This window comes from Protomyctophum parallelum (assembly GCF_964188405.1).
Source record: "Protomyctophum parallelum genome assembly, chromosome: 4".
Lineage (NCBI taxonomy): Eukaryota > Metazoa > Chordata > Actinopteri > Myctophiformes > Myctophidae > Protomyctophum > Protomyctophum parallelum.
The window spans coordinates 37813462-37829821 of record NC_139700.1 but is presented as its reverse complement, the minus strand read 5'-3'; the positions used below and the strand labels follow the sequence as shown (position 1 = coordinate 37829821).

General features: G+C 42.0%; 1 protein-coding gene across 1 annotated transcript; it reads right to left on the bottom strand.

Moving 5' to 3' along the window:
* Window positions 1-109: 109 nt before the first annotated feature.
* scamp2 (secretory carrier membrane protein 2) lies at window positions 110-16310 on the bottom strand. Its single transcript, XM_083763141.1, has 9 exons — window positions 16163-16310; window positions 11266-11343; window positions 11032-11118; window positions 9157-9268; window positions 6506-6634; window positions 5945-6104; window positions 5631-5732; window positions 3491-3608; window positions 110-2256 (listed from the first exon to the last, which is right to left on the bottom strand). Exons 1-9 carry the CDS (start codon window positions 16217-16219, stop codon window positions 2107-2109), a joined length of 993 nt encoding a protein of 330 aa, XP_083619267.1. The 5' UTR covers window positions 16220-16310; the 3' UTR covers window positions 110-2106.
* Between the last annotated feature and the right edge of the window lie 50 nt (window positions 16311-16360).

Genomic DNA, 16360 nt, shown 5'->3' with positions numbered 1-16360 from the left:
AGAGGTTATAGCTGCTTTAGCAGACAGTTTTAGGGGCCAATGGAGTTAGGTGGTTTTGTCTGAAGCACTTTTTAATACTGTGGGGGGTTACTGAAAAATTGACAATATACACAATAATAAAGACTTTAATTGATCTATACATCTATTGGCAAATCAACAAAAAAAAGCATTGGCTGTACGGTCACCAAATGAAAGACAGTTTAAATGGCATTGTTGATTATAATTTTTTTCCAATCTTCTATACTGTGTTGGTTACCTTAGGAACCAATGACCACGGTAGCATACATAAGAACAAACTCAAGGCACTTTTCAAAGTTTTGGTCAAAGCTGCATCATCAGCCACACAAGATCTACCGCCGATTCAAGAAAACCTCCACCGTTGAAGCTAAATTCATTTTCTACAATCTTTTTTCTGAATTGAGACCTTAGTTTACAGCATTTACATACAGTATATTATAGTTATTAAACCTTAACACAAAGCGTGCTCAACTCACTAATAAATCGTCTTTTTTAGTACATGGGAATACCGTATACAATAAAAGAAAAACGGCCTCGGCACATACCAGGACTCTTAATAGCTGTAATGCAGTGGTCACTGATGTTTGAATACTACAGAAGGCCATCTTGGCTGAAAGTGCATCTACTATAATATCAAGGACTTGTGGCATTCAATCTATCGAAGTTTCCTTCCTGCGTGTGTTGGCCAATTCATTTTGTATTTAGACCTTTACATACAATGACTGATGATGATAATAGTTAACGTTTGATTTTCTTTGCCAACAAAGAGAGACCAATGTTTGAAAACTGGCTATTTGAACTTTACACTACTAGGGGGTCATGTTTCTCTTGATTGAATAGAACACAAAGTATGCAGGCAGGAGATTCATGGAGAACATTCTACTAAATCCATCAATACATCTATATTTCTAGAAATAAGAGCATACTGTAAAAAAAACGAAACAATACTTAAACATGTTTGTGACAGAACAACAATACAAAATTCTATAAATGTGGCACCTTTGAAGCTGAAGCTTACGTGATTCTTCGGGTTAATAATCATAGTAACACTATGGAGACTGTGATTAACTTCATTAATTCTCTAAAATCGGGGTCTTTCCATTCCAGTTATTTATGCAATTACACACACTGCTCTACTTATAAACTTTGAACTCCCTGAGCCAACAGATTGCTTTAGAGCACCACTAGGATGCTGAAGGAAAATTCAGGTGATAAGCACAATGCCCCATCTCGTCATGCAACAGAGTAGAAATAAGCCTTTACTCTGCTTGCCATGCAATGGCGCAGGTTCATCATAAGTAGAGGAACTTCTCCTCTTCTGCACATTGAAATTAAAAGACAAAGGGCTATGAAACAAGACAAACACCATAGAGGACAGAGGAGGAACAAAACCTTCATCTTATTTATATCACACACACACACACACACACACACACACACACACACACACACACACACACACACACACACACACACACACACACACACACACACACACACACACACACACACACACACACACACACACACACACACACACACACACACACACACTTAAAAAGACATTATAAAGACATTATAAAGACAGGAACGCCTTGGAGAAAGTCCACAAAAGGTGCATCATACTGTAGAGCTTAGCCAAAAGTGCACACACAATACACCAAGCGTAGACACTTTAAAATGGCAATCACACAACATGCTTTCCTTCCCAGAATGCATTTGATGGGAGAACTTCCCTTTAACCGTCTCTTAAACTGCTGTTGGAGCTGAATTTAGCAGAGCCAGGGGACCTTGCTGTCTCTGTGGGAGACAGACTAATAGGAAACCACACTTAACATGGAGGTATAGAAGGGAAGATGCATAGATATTGAGAGTGAAATGAGGGAGCATAGTTTAACAAGGTTGAGCGCTCAGCTTGAGTTAGCTGAATGAGATTTAGCCTGTAGTCAAGCAATCACCAAGTTTAGTCTAGCCTCACCTACACAAGACTAGCCTGGATATGCCAAATTTAGCCCACATCAGACTTGCCTTGAACTGTGAAAGCAGACTAGCCAAGTTCAGCCGAGCTCAGCCTTGCCTAGCCTAGCATTAGTTGTTGCTCTGGAAGGCTCCCTGGGCAGCAGTGGAGGCTGCTGTGGTAGCAGCAGTCTGGAATGTCTTGTTGGTGAGAACTCCCTGGGAGAACTCCTGCTGAGCCTTATGGAAACTGGCTCCAGTCCGCCGATAATGACTGTGAACCTGCAGAGGGACAGACAGTGATCAGCCTAAAGATAAGCAGATCGCATCTCAAGCATGAAACACAAGGGGTGACGGAGTGAAGAGAGGCCTACTTGAGAATGATGCAACTTGGGACCCTAATAATGTCAACTTGTCATAGCACCCGTTTTAACTATCTGTCTGTGTCCCTTTAGTGCCCATACTGTATATGGAGATGTCTGTAGTATGCAATACCCGTTGTCATAGCACCCATTTTATCTGTCTGTCTGTGTCCCACATGGAGGTGCCCTGTCTTGTCTGCCTGTGGTAAATGGTAAATGGTGCATTTATATAGCGCCTTTATCCAAGGCGCTTTACAGAGATTGTGCATTACATTCACCCATTCACACACACATTCATACACCGATGGCAGCGGAAACCATGCAAGGCACCAACTAGCACATCGGGAGCAATTAGGGGTTCAGTGTCTTGCTCAAGGACACTTCGACAGTAACTCTGGGGGAGCCCGGGTTCGAACTGGCAACCTTACGGTTACCATCCAGGCACTCTACCCCTGAGCCACCGCCGCCCCTGTGTCTGAAGAGTGCAAACTGACTGAAAAGTGGACTGGTTACGTAATAAATTGGCAGGTGTGGGGTTGCCATGGCGATCAATTGGCTGAGGCAGAGGCTTGAAATTGCACAGGTGAGGGGACTTTCTGGACAACGGTGTATGCCACCGACTCGATACCGGGCACTGCACTCCCTGTGGGGGTGTGGAACGTGTGTGTCGATTTGAAGTCGGTGGGGCAAACGGTTCTCGAGTTACGTGCATTACAACCGTGCACACAGACACGCACACAGACAGACGTGGCGCATTTATAGTTGGACTAGACCTGTACGTGCCCGTTGGCCACCGGCCTACTTGGGAACGATGTAACTTGGGAACCTAATAATATCCGTTGTCATAGCATCTGTTTTAGCTATCTGTCTGTGTCCCTTTTGTGCCCATACTGTATATGGATATCTCTGTAGTATGCAATACCCATTGCCATAGCACCCATTTTAACTTTGTCGAATTTGAAGTCGGTGGGGCAAACGATTCTCGAGTTATGCGCATTTATAGTAGGATAGTTCTCCGGTTCAAAACAAATCAACAGATGTGTTTTCCACCCTCACGAATAAATACATTGGAGGGAAAGTGAGAGCTAGGGAGATGTATCGAGAGAGAGAGAGACAGAATGAGACCGATAGACGGAGACAAGACAATTCCTCACCATTTTCAGCAGGATGACAGAGAGCACAGCACAGATGGTGAAGAAACAGGCGACCAGCATCATGATGGCTCCCACCGCCGTGTTATGACCAATGGCAGTGAATGCGGAAATCCAGCCACTGAATCAGAGCAAAGAGAATGCAAGTGGTCGTAAGGCCAAAATCATACTCACAACAAGTGTAGTTATAAGAGTTACCAGGTACCCCCACCCAAAAATGGAGGAATCTAAATCAATACAATTCTATATCCTAACCATTTAACGGTCCAAAATGATTTTCCTATAAGTAAAGCATACAAGCTGCAACTGCTTTCCATTGTGTTGACAATATATTTCTTAAAGTTGACAATTATTGTGGTAAAATTAGTTTACAGGGACAATTATGTTTGGTTCATTTAAATACAGTACCAGTATTTTCAGGACAAAAAGTTTCATTATGTTGATGTGGTCTATCTCACTAATATACATAGTTTGTACTAGTAACAGTAAATATTATATTATAATAGTGTTTCCCCTAGAATGGAGTTGATGTAATTAATGTATAGAACTACAAGTTGGCATGGGAAAACAGCAGAAAACAATAAACTGGAGACTTTTAGACTGACAAGACAGCGCAGAGCAAGGTGACATGCAATACAAGTTTTGATTTATCATCATCATATCATTATCATTGCAGGCAAATCTGTTCTATGTTACATAGATAATAACTAATGTTGAGAGCCAGTGGCAAGAGATAATTTTGATCAGGAAAGGCGTATGAGTCATCATATAACATTATTTTCAAAAGATTAACTTGTGTTTGCTAAGAAGCAGTAATAAAGTACAGTAAGAAATGCACCTGCAGGCCCCTTGGACTTAACCTTTGGTAAAACGGTCAATGATCTGCATTTCTATTGCGCCTTTATCCTGTGTGTTACATTCACTCATTCAGACGCACATTCACAACGACGGTGGAAGCAGCCATGCTACGTACCACAGTCGACCACACTCATCGGGAGCAGTTAGGGATTCAGTATCTTGCTCACGAACCCTGGCACAAAGCCAAGACGAGCCGGAGATCAAACCGGAAACACTCTGGTTCTCAAATGGCCACTCCACCTCTACTTCTGAGCCATAGCTTCCTCATGATCCAAGACCATTCAGAGGTACTGTGGTTAAAGACGGGGCAGTCTAAAACGGAAGGCTGTGTGCTTCTGAACTAATCAGAGCGTTGCATCCCTTCAGGCTATGGGTCATATAGGGTATGTTTGGAAATGCGCATCGGGAGCGCACTCGCCTATTAGTTTGCATTGCACAGCGCGCTCAGTGCGCTATTTCCGAACGCGCCCATAGCATTGCGAGAAGTGCAGGACTCGACACGTCATTCATGATTTCCTTTTTCACACAGGTTATTATTATTTTAATAGTTCTTAAGAAGGTTTGCAATGAAAACAAACAGAGGCTCTATGACAGCCAGAGGTTGGTTCAAAAATGTTGTTTAAAAAAAGAAGAAGAAAAAAACCATTTCACAAAGTGGATAAATGTTTTGCATGTGAACAAATCTGTGTGAACATTTCCTTTTTTAATGTGTTGGTTTGTAAGCTTCTGCCCTTCTTGTATTATTCAGCTTAGTCAGCTGACTGGAAAACATTTTGATTTGGACAAGAGTGCAAACTTATTTATGCCTGGATTTTCTAAGCGTTTACATCGTTCCTATTCTTAATTTATGGTATATAATGCAAGTGTGGTTTTAAAAGTGCAATAGAAATAAAGGTTTAGTACCGTATTGTCATGCATACGGTATAAAGGCAAATAGGGAGTTAGTGTGGTCAGGGTAAGTAGCAGAGACTTACAGAAGTCATCAGGAAGCAGAGACAGGCAGTGAAGCATTGAAGGATGGATAGTATCTGATAGTAAAAATGGAGGCAAGACAAAGATGTAGGAGAGAGTAGTTTAGGCCTGAAACACTGGACATACAGCAGGATCATGCTACCACGTGTGCACACTGCATGCAGATGCAATTTAAGTTAATCTGTCACCTGTACCATTATAGAGGCACCCCGTCATCAGACCAGACTCTAGTTTGTAATAATATCACACAGTTTTTTGTACTTGTTGAAGGATTTATGGTTTTAACCGGTTTGTCGGACTGGGCGTGACTCACCTGTTGCCCCACTTGGGGATTCCCACCGACTGGATGATCAAGAAGGCCACTTGGCAGAAGAACACGAAGAAGAAAAAGAAGAAGCTGAATGAGCTGTCAGACCTGGAGATGAGACAGACAACGGCATCAGTCCATCAGAGTCAACACCAATATTATCAAACCCGCACAATGTACTCTACAGAAGTTATACCAATCACAACTCATGCCTCATACATGGTGTCAAGGGTGGTGTAACTCACTGAATGCAGAACTAGACCCCACAAAACAGCACTGAAGCTGAGGGTTTGTTGAATCGAAGGAACGTAGAGACTCACTTGAAAGCCTTGTAGACTGGCCTGTACCAGCAGAGGAAGGAGCAGGGAGCAAACAGAATGAGCCACAGGATGGAGAGGCCAAAGTCCACGCCATATGACGAATCGGTCGTGAAGAAGGCCAGACACGCCAACAGGTTGAGGAACAGAGTCACACAATAAACTGGGAGGGACAAAAGGGACAGATACCATTATAGAATCAACTCAACAGGAATAGAGAGAGACAGAATGGAGGGACACAGTTCGACAATGACCAGAAGACACAAGGACAGAATTGCAGGAAGAAGTAAACAGAGACCGAAACAAACAATGGAGTGCTGAAAGAGCACTGATAACACTGTATGCCTGTATTGACCAGGGACATGTTGAAATGACTAGGAGTGACATGTTTTACCATACATGGTGGCATAATAATAATAAAAGAACATAATAAAGTGTATTCTTTAAAAGGTAAATAAATGAAGTATCGAAATTGTACACATCAATATGTACAGTAATGATACTAGTACTGATACTAATGAGTATGAGTAGTATACTGTATGGTTTGTATTGTACTGTACTTACACATCCAGAGGTAGTATATCATCTTTGCTACTCTCTGGTATTCCACGGGAATCTCCTCAGAGAAGTCCTGGTAGAAGCATGGCTTGATGGGGAAGCTCTTAGGGAGAGGAGGCCAGTTGTTCACTTTACCTTCCAAAGTAAACAGCAGAAACATCAAGTTTGTACATATACTTGCAATGTACTTCAAACAATTGAGTAGATCAGGCCGGTTCCCAACCTTTCTAATACCACGGACCGTTCATAAAATGGCGACAGTTCATAAAATGTTTGTGGACTGGCATGGTGGAGTAGTGTTCGGATTTCTGGAGATTAGCAGAGCATCCAACAGGCAAACTTTTACTAAAGATTAACACACATAGACTAAACTAAACGTTCCAACACTACACATGTTATTAAAGCGCCACCTGGTGGTCACCAGTTTAGGCTCTGAGTGCCAATTCTCCCATTATAAAGAAAGAAAGAATTTGTCATTCTATTATGCATGTAATGTGCATGTCATCACCTGTACACCAGATTAGAGGAATTTTTAAAATATGGATTAAAAATAAATCCCAAGGGAGAGATGTCTTGACGCCCGTAGCATCCATTACAAAGACGTCAATTAGACGTCTTGACGTAAATGGCTACTGCACATTTATATATATATGTTTGTTTTATGGCTTTTTGCCCGGACAAAGGTTTAGATAATGTCTAAGTAAACACCTCCCCCCCCTCAAAATAAGATTGAGGAAGAAGGATCACACAACCTGTTTAGCATTTTGTTACTCAAAATGCTCAATTTGCTAATTGTGTTTGCGACAGACATTGCATTTCAACTTATTTGGTGTACTTTAACTTAGAAAGCACACAGACACCACACAGAGAAAGCAATCATTACTTCACGAAATAAATAAATTTACTTGCACTTGCTTGTAAAGTACAAATAGATGAACCAAAATACAAATCACAATTATATGCCCAGGTCAAACACACATCTTTTTGTGAGAGTGTGTGTGTGTGTGTGTGTGTGTGTGTGTGTGTGTGTGTGTGTGTGTGTGCGCTGAGACATCTGAAGCCCCCAATTGCTCCATGCTGTGCAGGAACAATGGTTGTGAGCATGTCACCTTGGCTGACTTTCTAAAAGTGCCTCTCCATTTCCACTTCGCCTTATTTTTCTTTACATCAGGATCGGAAAATGAAGGCATTTTTCTGGCCTTAGATTTGCCACCTGGCAATCCCGCGAGCATGCTATCAAGCATTTGCGTTGGCACCATGACTCTCTTTGTGAGATTGACCCACCAGGAATGGAGGCGTGAACCTCTCTTCTCCTGTGAAATCTGACAGTGCGTCTAAAAACAGCCGGTATTTCGGTCATCTTCTCTTTTGCAGGTTGACCAGCCGGAACTTTCTGCGTTTAACGTGCAGAAGCGCTCCAACTCCCCGCACTCCTCGTGGGTTGTTGGTTAAACAAAACCTGGCCTTGCTTCTCCGTGCAAGGCTGGTAGTAACGTCCTTTATGTGTACCTTCAGCACACTTTTAACCTCCCTTATGCTAATTGACAGGCATAACTATTTTGTATGCAGAGAAACCTCATAATCCTCTGTCAACACCTTCACCAAATAAATCTATTTTGTACGCAGAGAAACCCCATAATCCTCTGTCAATACCTTCACCAAATAAATCTGTCTGTCGGTTTTTTTAACCGTCCACGTCCGTTTAAACATAATTCTGTTTTAATGTGTCATGCCAGATGTCACATGAAGGAGGGAGAGATAATACAAATAGAGTGAGACAATAACATAACACCAAGGAGGGTGTGACGAAGAATTAAGTAAAATATAACAAATTGGTTTCCCTAATCACCAGTGTCCACTTGCACGATGCCTCAAAATGAAGACTGGCAATGAGAAAATACTACAAGAAGTTTGATATGTACAATGTGATTTATGATTGATTTGATTTTCATAAGTGACTCAATGTACTTTTATTCGTATGATTGACCTGATTATTAATTGTCATCATTTTAATTTTTTATCTTTTGGAATTCAATGTCTGATTACCACTAACCCTTGAATGTAGTGTTTTACAGTCCCTAATTGGTGTGCCCCTCGTACCGATAGTATTAGGTTAAAATTGCATACTTAAATTTTGTCTGGTAATTGAATTAATCATTACCAAGGAGGGCTGATGGGGGAAAGTAGTCCCTTTAAGCAGTTACCATTACTTTAAGAGTGTTCACCCGAGCTGTGCTCATGCAAGGTCACTGAGTGACAAGAAAAGATTCCTATATAGTGTCTGGAAAAGTAGAGACACGTCAGAATTCTCCAGGACAGACCAACCTCTGGCCTGTGCTTCGAGGGGCGCCCCGATCAACGGGCTGATATGATCGAATCTGATTTGTGATGTAACGGGTCGTATTTGCTTTCATATGCGTCTTTGCTGTTCATATGACCATTCAAGTTTGGATAAATATGGGCAATCATTAAATGCCTGATCTTGTGAATCCATGAGTTAAGTGTACAGCCTGTTTATTGGACTATTAGATAACCCTCTCACAGAATGGCGCATCAGTTGGGAACCTCTGGAGTAGATGATACAGATGTGTGGAGTAGCAGCAGTAGTAGAGGTCAGTATAGTAGTAGTCTAGCAGTAGAGGTCAGTATAGTTCTACCTGTGGGTCCTCTGTTCTGTAACTCCTGTTCTCTGCGATCAAGCTCCACTGCCTTCCGCTCCAGTTCTTCCTGCTGTCGCAGCAGGTTAGCCTGGGCTGCAACTACTGTTGCCTACACACACAGAACACATGGGGGAAGCAGATCCTAGGTAAGTGTTACAGTACTGTTTACACGGAATGCACGGGGGGAAGCAGATCCTAGGTCAGTGTTACAGTACTGTTTGCACGGAATGCATGGGGGAAGCACATCCTAGGTCAGTGTTACAGTACTGTTTACACGGAATGAATGGGGGGAAGCAGATCCTAGGTAAGTGTTACAGTACTGTTTGCACGGAATGCACAGGGGAAGCAGATCCTAGGTCAGTGTTACCGTACTGTTTGCACGGAATGCATGGGGGAAGCACATCCTAGGTCAGTGTTACAGTACTGTTTGCACGGAATGCATGGGGGGAAGCAGATGCTAGGTCAATGTTACAGTACTGTTTGCACGGAATGCATGGGGGAAGCAGATCCTAGGTCAGTGTTACAGTACTGTTTGCACGGAATGCATGGGGGAAGCAGATCCTAGGTCAGTGTTACAGTACTGTTTGCACGGAATGCACGGGGGAAGCAGATCCTAGGTCAGTGTTACAGTACTGTTTGCACGGAATGCATGGGGGAAGCAGATCCTAGGTCAGTGTTACAGTACTGTTTGCACGGAATGCATGGGGGAAGCAGATGCTAGGTCAATGTTACAGTACTGTTTGCACGGAATGCATGGGGGAAGCAGATCCTAGGTCAGTGTTACAGTACTGTTTGCACGGAATGCATGGGGGAAGCAGATCCTAGGTCAGTGTTACAGTACTGTTTGCACGGAATGCACGGGGGAAGCAGATCCTAGGTCAGTGTTACAGTACTGTTTGCACGGAATGCATGGGGGAAGCAGATCCTAGGTCAGTGTTACAGTACTGTTTGCACGGAATGCATGGGGGAAGCAGATCCTAGGTCAGTGTTACAGTACTGTTTGCACGGAATGCATGGGGGAAGCAGATGCTAGGTCAGTGTTACAGTACTGTTCGCACGGAATGCATGGGGGAAGCAGATCCTAGGTCAGTGTTACAGTACTGTTTGCACGGAATGCATGGGGGAAGCAGATCCTAGGTCAGTGTTACAGTACTGTTTGCACGGAATGCATGGGGGAAGCAGATCCTAGGTGCACGGAATGCATGGGGGAAGCAGATGCTAGGTCAGTGTTACAGTACTGTTTGCACGGAATGCATGGGGGAAGCAGATCCTAGGTCAGTGTTACAGTACTGTTTGCACGGAATGCATGGGGGAAGCAGATCCTAGGTGCATGGAATGCATGGGGGAAGCAGATCCTAGGTCAGTGTTACAGTACTGTTTGCACGGAATGCATGGGGGAAGCAGATCCTAGGTCAGTGTTACAGTACTGTTTGCACGGAATGCATGGGGGAAGCAGATGCTAGGTCAGTGTTACAGTACTGTTCGCACGGAATGCATGGGGGAAGCAGATCCTAGGTCAGTGTTACAGTACTGTTTGCACGGAATGCATGGGGGAAGCAGATCCTAGGTGCACGGAATGCATGGGGGAAGCAGATGCTAGGTCAGTGTTACAGTACTGTTTGCACGGAATGCATGGGGGAAGCAGATCCTAGGTCAGTGTTACAGTACTGTTTGCACGGAATGCATGGGGGAAGCAGATCCTAGGTGCATGGAATGCATGGGGGAAGCAGATCCTAGGTCAGTGTTACAGTACTGTTTGCACGGAATGCATGGAGGAAGCAGATCCTAGGTCAGTGTTACAGTACTGTTTGCACGGAATGCATGGAGGAAGCAGATCCTAGGTCAGTGCTGTGTGGAGGTGAAGTGACTGACCTGAGGGCTAGGTTCCATGGAGGGCTGCAGGACAGCTGGCTGGTACGCAGTGGTGGAGGCAGGAGTGGTGTTGATAGTTACATCATCCTGGAGGGAGGGAGGGAGGGAGGGAGGGAGGGAGGGAGGGAGGGAAGAAACATAAAATACTTTTTTAATACTGGTGCAACTTCTATTATACCTAGTGATACTACTTCTATGACTCCTTTAACAAGAGCAGCAATTCTGGTGTCTTACAGTGGGATGTGAAGGAAAAGGGTTGAACTGGTCCACAGGTTCTACAGTGGAGTTGGTCGCCTGTGTGACCGACGGGTCCTGAAACACACATAAAACATCACTGTCAACAAACACTTAACTGAAAATGTATCAAAACTGATATTTAGATTATAACCAATAAATAACAGACTGGCTCAGGTTAATCGATTAATCAAGAAGCATTTTTTTTGATATATCAATGAATCGGCACAAAATAATTTTACTATATTGATTAGTCAGATGAACCACTTAAACCTGTGTTATACAATGTCTTTTTTTATTTTATTTTTGTATTATTATTTTTACAAATGGCCAAACTATAAGCTCTGCATTGTGAGCTTGTAGATCTGCTATTTTCATCTGTGTGTGTGTGTGTGTGTGTGTGTGTGTGTGTGTGTGTGTGCGTGCGCGTGTGCGTGTGTGTGTGTTGCTTGTTGTATCATGATACAACATGATATTATGCCTCGACTTGGTGGATGTATACTTGCTGCATCGTAATATTTGAGTGTACATACATACACATAAATACATTGTTAAAATGTGTGTGTGAGTGCTACTGTACGATGACAACACAACTTTATTACATATAACATATTCTTGTTCAACTAGGGGCAGCCAGTGTTCATTTAACAGCTGTGTAACAAGCAGCAGAGTGACCTTCAAACATTGTTTAGATAACCTCATTCAATCATTACCTCCTACTGTGTACAGACATCACTAATACACAGCACATGGTGAAGAAAGCAACATCTGTCAAAAAACGCTACTGCTACAATGATGACTTTCATTTAGTTATTTAGATTTAGCACTTTTAATTGTGTTAAGAGTACAAGATTATATACTCTTAACACTGATTTAAACTTCAGCCCGAGCGTCCGTCATAAAACGTATACATTAAGCAGTAGCATTTATTTTCTGTTGAATTATACCTCATTTCAATAATGCTTTTATTTCTACATCCTTGTGTCAGAGTGTTTATCTACTTTACTGTGCTCTGTTTGTTTGTAAACTATGAATTATGTATGTATTGTTGTTATTTTTGCATGTCATTATAGACATAGTTCATAGGTACATAATTAAAAAAGAATCAGGTCAACTGATCTTAGAACAGTTTATAGCCGATAGAAGAGGCCAGAAGAGACAAGACTGTGGTACATGTCTAGTCAGAAAAGCATTAACTGGCCTAATGTATGTCTCTGTAATACAGTATGCATGAGAACCAAACTAACACACATGGCCAGCAAGACCTCACTCACATAAAATAGATGAACTTACTCATTAAATAGAAAACCAGCAATAGCGATGGATGGGATGATATGAAAATTCCATGTGAAGTAAAATGGCAAGTAATGCTATTATCACTACAAAAAAAATCAAACTTCTTAAAATGACTACTTGCACCCCAGCAATCCATATTCAGGGGGGGTTTGGGGGGAATATTAGCCAAAAATAGCAGATCTACAAGCTCAATACGCATGGCGAGCTTGTAGATCAACTATTTTTGGTGAAGAAAGAGATTAGGTGTAGACAGAAAAAGCACGTAACATATAAATCCAACACCGTTTCCTGGCTCATAGAGTATTAAACACATACAGTCACATTAGCCAAAATTGCCACACCTAGTATTACATTAAACATAATAGTCTGTTTACTTAATCCATTGCCTACAGCAGATTGCAGGCCCTTCCCAAGGATCACACAGACTGTGTGCTCATATAGGACTAAGAAGGCTGCATTCCATCAAACAGTACCAAGTTCAGTAAAACATTTGCCAAATCCCCCTTAGTCAAGAGCAACACTCTACAGGGCAGTTAGAAAGAAAGGCCTGGTCAGGCCCCATGTTGCAGCTGCTAGCTGAAGGCCATTTAATGTATTCAGCCACACCCAGCAGACAGCAAACAGTGATGTCATCTTATTGTGCAGTGTGCACCTGACAGGTCTAGTGACTGCAGCGCTGTAAACAAATGGCTTATCTTGCATTGTAAAATTGGTCATAATAGGACATTATTGGCAAGTTTGATAACTTGCAGTATGATAAATATTGAAAATTGACTAGGGGTGCTATCATCCTACTTTGACTCCCAAAACAATTGTAAGAACTTTATGAACATTAAAACTACACATTTTAACAAATGTAGGTCCTGTTTTACAGTAAGACAATGTTATGGTGAGGTAAGTGGTTAATCAAACAAATGTATTTAATCGATTTTAAAAACAATTAGACAGTTTGTGTCGATTCACTGATACTACTGATAAGGATATATATGCCTATATTTACATTTGTTTATGGGTTCTAAATATCGGTAATATTGATATATGTTTGGTTAATTGCCCAGCCATAATTGATATACACATCTTGAAAGATTCAAAATAATCAGTATAAAAAGTTTGAGGTCATTTGTCTTATTCTCATTGTCGCCTTTGTTGCTTCTCCTGTGTATCCTGTGTTATTCACAAGTCTTATTTCAGGAAATAAAGTCATAAAACATGGAGCCGCCTACAGTGCCTAGCTCTGGTACTGCTTCCGATTCTGCCCTGCAGTAAGGCTCTGCTACTTTCTCTTTTAAATCTCACATGGAACTCAGACCAGCCTCTCCTCTTTAGTGGAAATCTCAAGAACGTTTTACCTACTCACCAATACAAAGACGGGTTGCGTCATTAGAAAGCCTACTTCCCTTAGTGGACGCACTCTCTGAGCCCCCCACCACACGTATAAACGGTACTTTTTGGCCAGAAAGGGACATTGGAGTAACTAAAAGTTAAAAAACATTGGTGGAAACAAAATCCCCTTTTGGCCAAAAAGTACCGTTTATACGTGTGGTGGGGGGCTCAGAGTGCTTCCACTAAGGAAAGTAGGCTTTCTAATGACACAACCCGCCTTTGTTACGCTAAAGAGGAGAGGCTGGTCTGAGTTCCATGTGAGATTTAAAAGCGAAAGTAGCAGAACCTTACTGCAGGGCAGAATCAGAAGCAGTAAGGCTATGGACCAGAGCTAGAAGCTGCCCTACATTTATTATGTGTCCTTTAAGGAAGTTTTGAAAATAGCTGTCCTCCCAGATCTTAATCTGCACTTGTGCACATGCTGGGGGATCCCGTAATATTTGCACTGTTTTGAAATTTGTATATTGTACTATTTGTATTATGTTGTGTATTCACTTGTTACCTTCAGAGAGTCAGTCAAGACACATTCCTGTCTCTGTTGAAACGATAGTTAACTAGTCTACTGAACTTGAACTGTAGTGAATCACAATACTGAAATAATTACATTTTCCACACATCTGTGTGTTTACTTTCAGACATTAACTTTCACATACCGTAACACCGCACGACACAACCTATTATGTCCTATAAGACGGTAATAAAAATGAGAATACATGTGCCATCTCTAATAGATACCCCAATGTGTTGATAATGACATCCATCTTAAAGGCTCATTTATACTACAGTACATTGCCATTAGCTTTCGTCACGTATCGCCGTTTGAGAAAGTATTAAGGAAGGCCTATTCATACTCCAGTTTTAGGTGATATGGTGACCACCGACACAGTGGTTTAGTAAAAATAGAGAGATGTGTTTGGGTCAGTGGTGAAGCGCTTACTACCGCGGCGTGACGTCATGTTGTAGTTTTCGGTGAAGTGTAGTTTTGTATGAAACTGTATGAATAGGCCTTTAGCCTTATCATAGTTTGGATGAGCCAATGATTTATTATAATCCATCATGTTGTGCAATACATTTAGCCTGGCTGTCTGTTTCCTTTCCAACTTCCCCTAGCTGCCCGTACAGTCGTACACATGCCAAGATATCTCACATAGGTCATTATTTGAACAGTAGACACAGTAGAGTCTACTGTCTAATCATGTGTCTACTATGTAGACAAGTGGTTCTCAACCTTTTCAGGCTGCGAGTCTGTGACCCCCGAAAATAATGATATTTTCACAACATTTGCCTCTAATATTTGACAATTTGGCCAATGTCTGACCATTTTTTCCTAGTTGATTGTTTTAATGTTTTTGACGCATTAATGGTCAATGGTCTGGCCATCTGGGCCCCCCAAAAAAATATTTGGGGACCCCCCTGGGGTTGAGAACCACTGATGTGTACACAGTGGAGAAACAGCGTTAGATATAACCTGTTTCTGAACATTTCACCACTAACCATGTGTTTAATGTGTACGGGAGGTAGTTGTTGAGGTCCACATTTACAAAGTACATTTGAGCCCTGCCAGTAGCTCTTTCTATGGTATTATAGGGAATAGAGATGTGTCATTTAAATCAGGTAGTTTCATAATGCCACGATACCAAATGTTGGTTTTGGTATATTTATTTTACAATTAACTCAGGGCCCAATATATTGAATGACAATAATATATCTAGTAGATTGTACTTTTTTCCCCCCATCCACATCTCCTGGTAACATACATACCATCCGGTTAATGGTTTACACAGGGCTGAAAACCAAACCACACTGACACTAGCAACAACAAATACTTTCAGAGAAAATATTCTAGTTAGTCAGTAGAATCAATCCACTAAACAATAAGGGGAAACTGACATAGGCGTCATGTGTCAGTGTGTGAACTGTGAAGCTGTGAACCTGCAGTAGTTTGATTCTAAAAGTTTGTTGCATTTGTAACTTCCTTTGGAATCTGGTTGAAGAGCTGGCTAACCCCGCCCGCGACACAGATATGGCTCGTTGACTGGCTTAAAGTTTGTCAATCACTTGGGATTAGCCTATGACAGTCAGGAGAGCTCCGATGGTCCTACCCAGTGCATTTCCTGGCATGCAACATCATTATTACGAATGATAAGCCAGTCATCAACATTTGAGTGGGACCTTCAACTTGCTAGATACTAGTAAATGGTGTAAAAGTGGTTCTTACGTGAAAAGGGTTGTCATTCCCCGGGTCTGCGAACGGGTTGTTGTCAAATCCAGACATTTTGGACGCGGTGTAGGCTGTTTTTTGTCTTCGCCAACTTGGAGGAAATCAACAATACACTTTTCTGTCGCTTTGATATGCCTCTCCTCCTCTCAGTTCCACTTCCTCGAATAGTTTACGGCGCATGCGCAGACAACATCC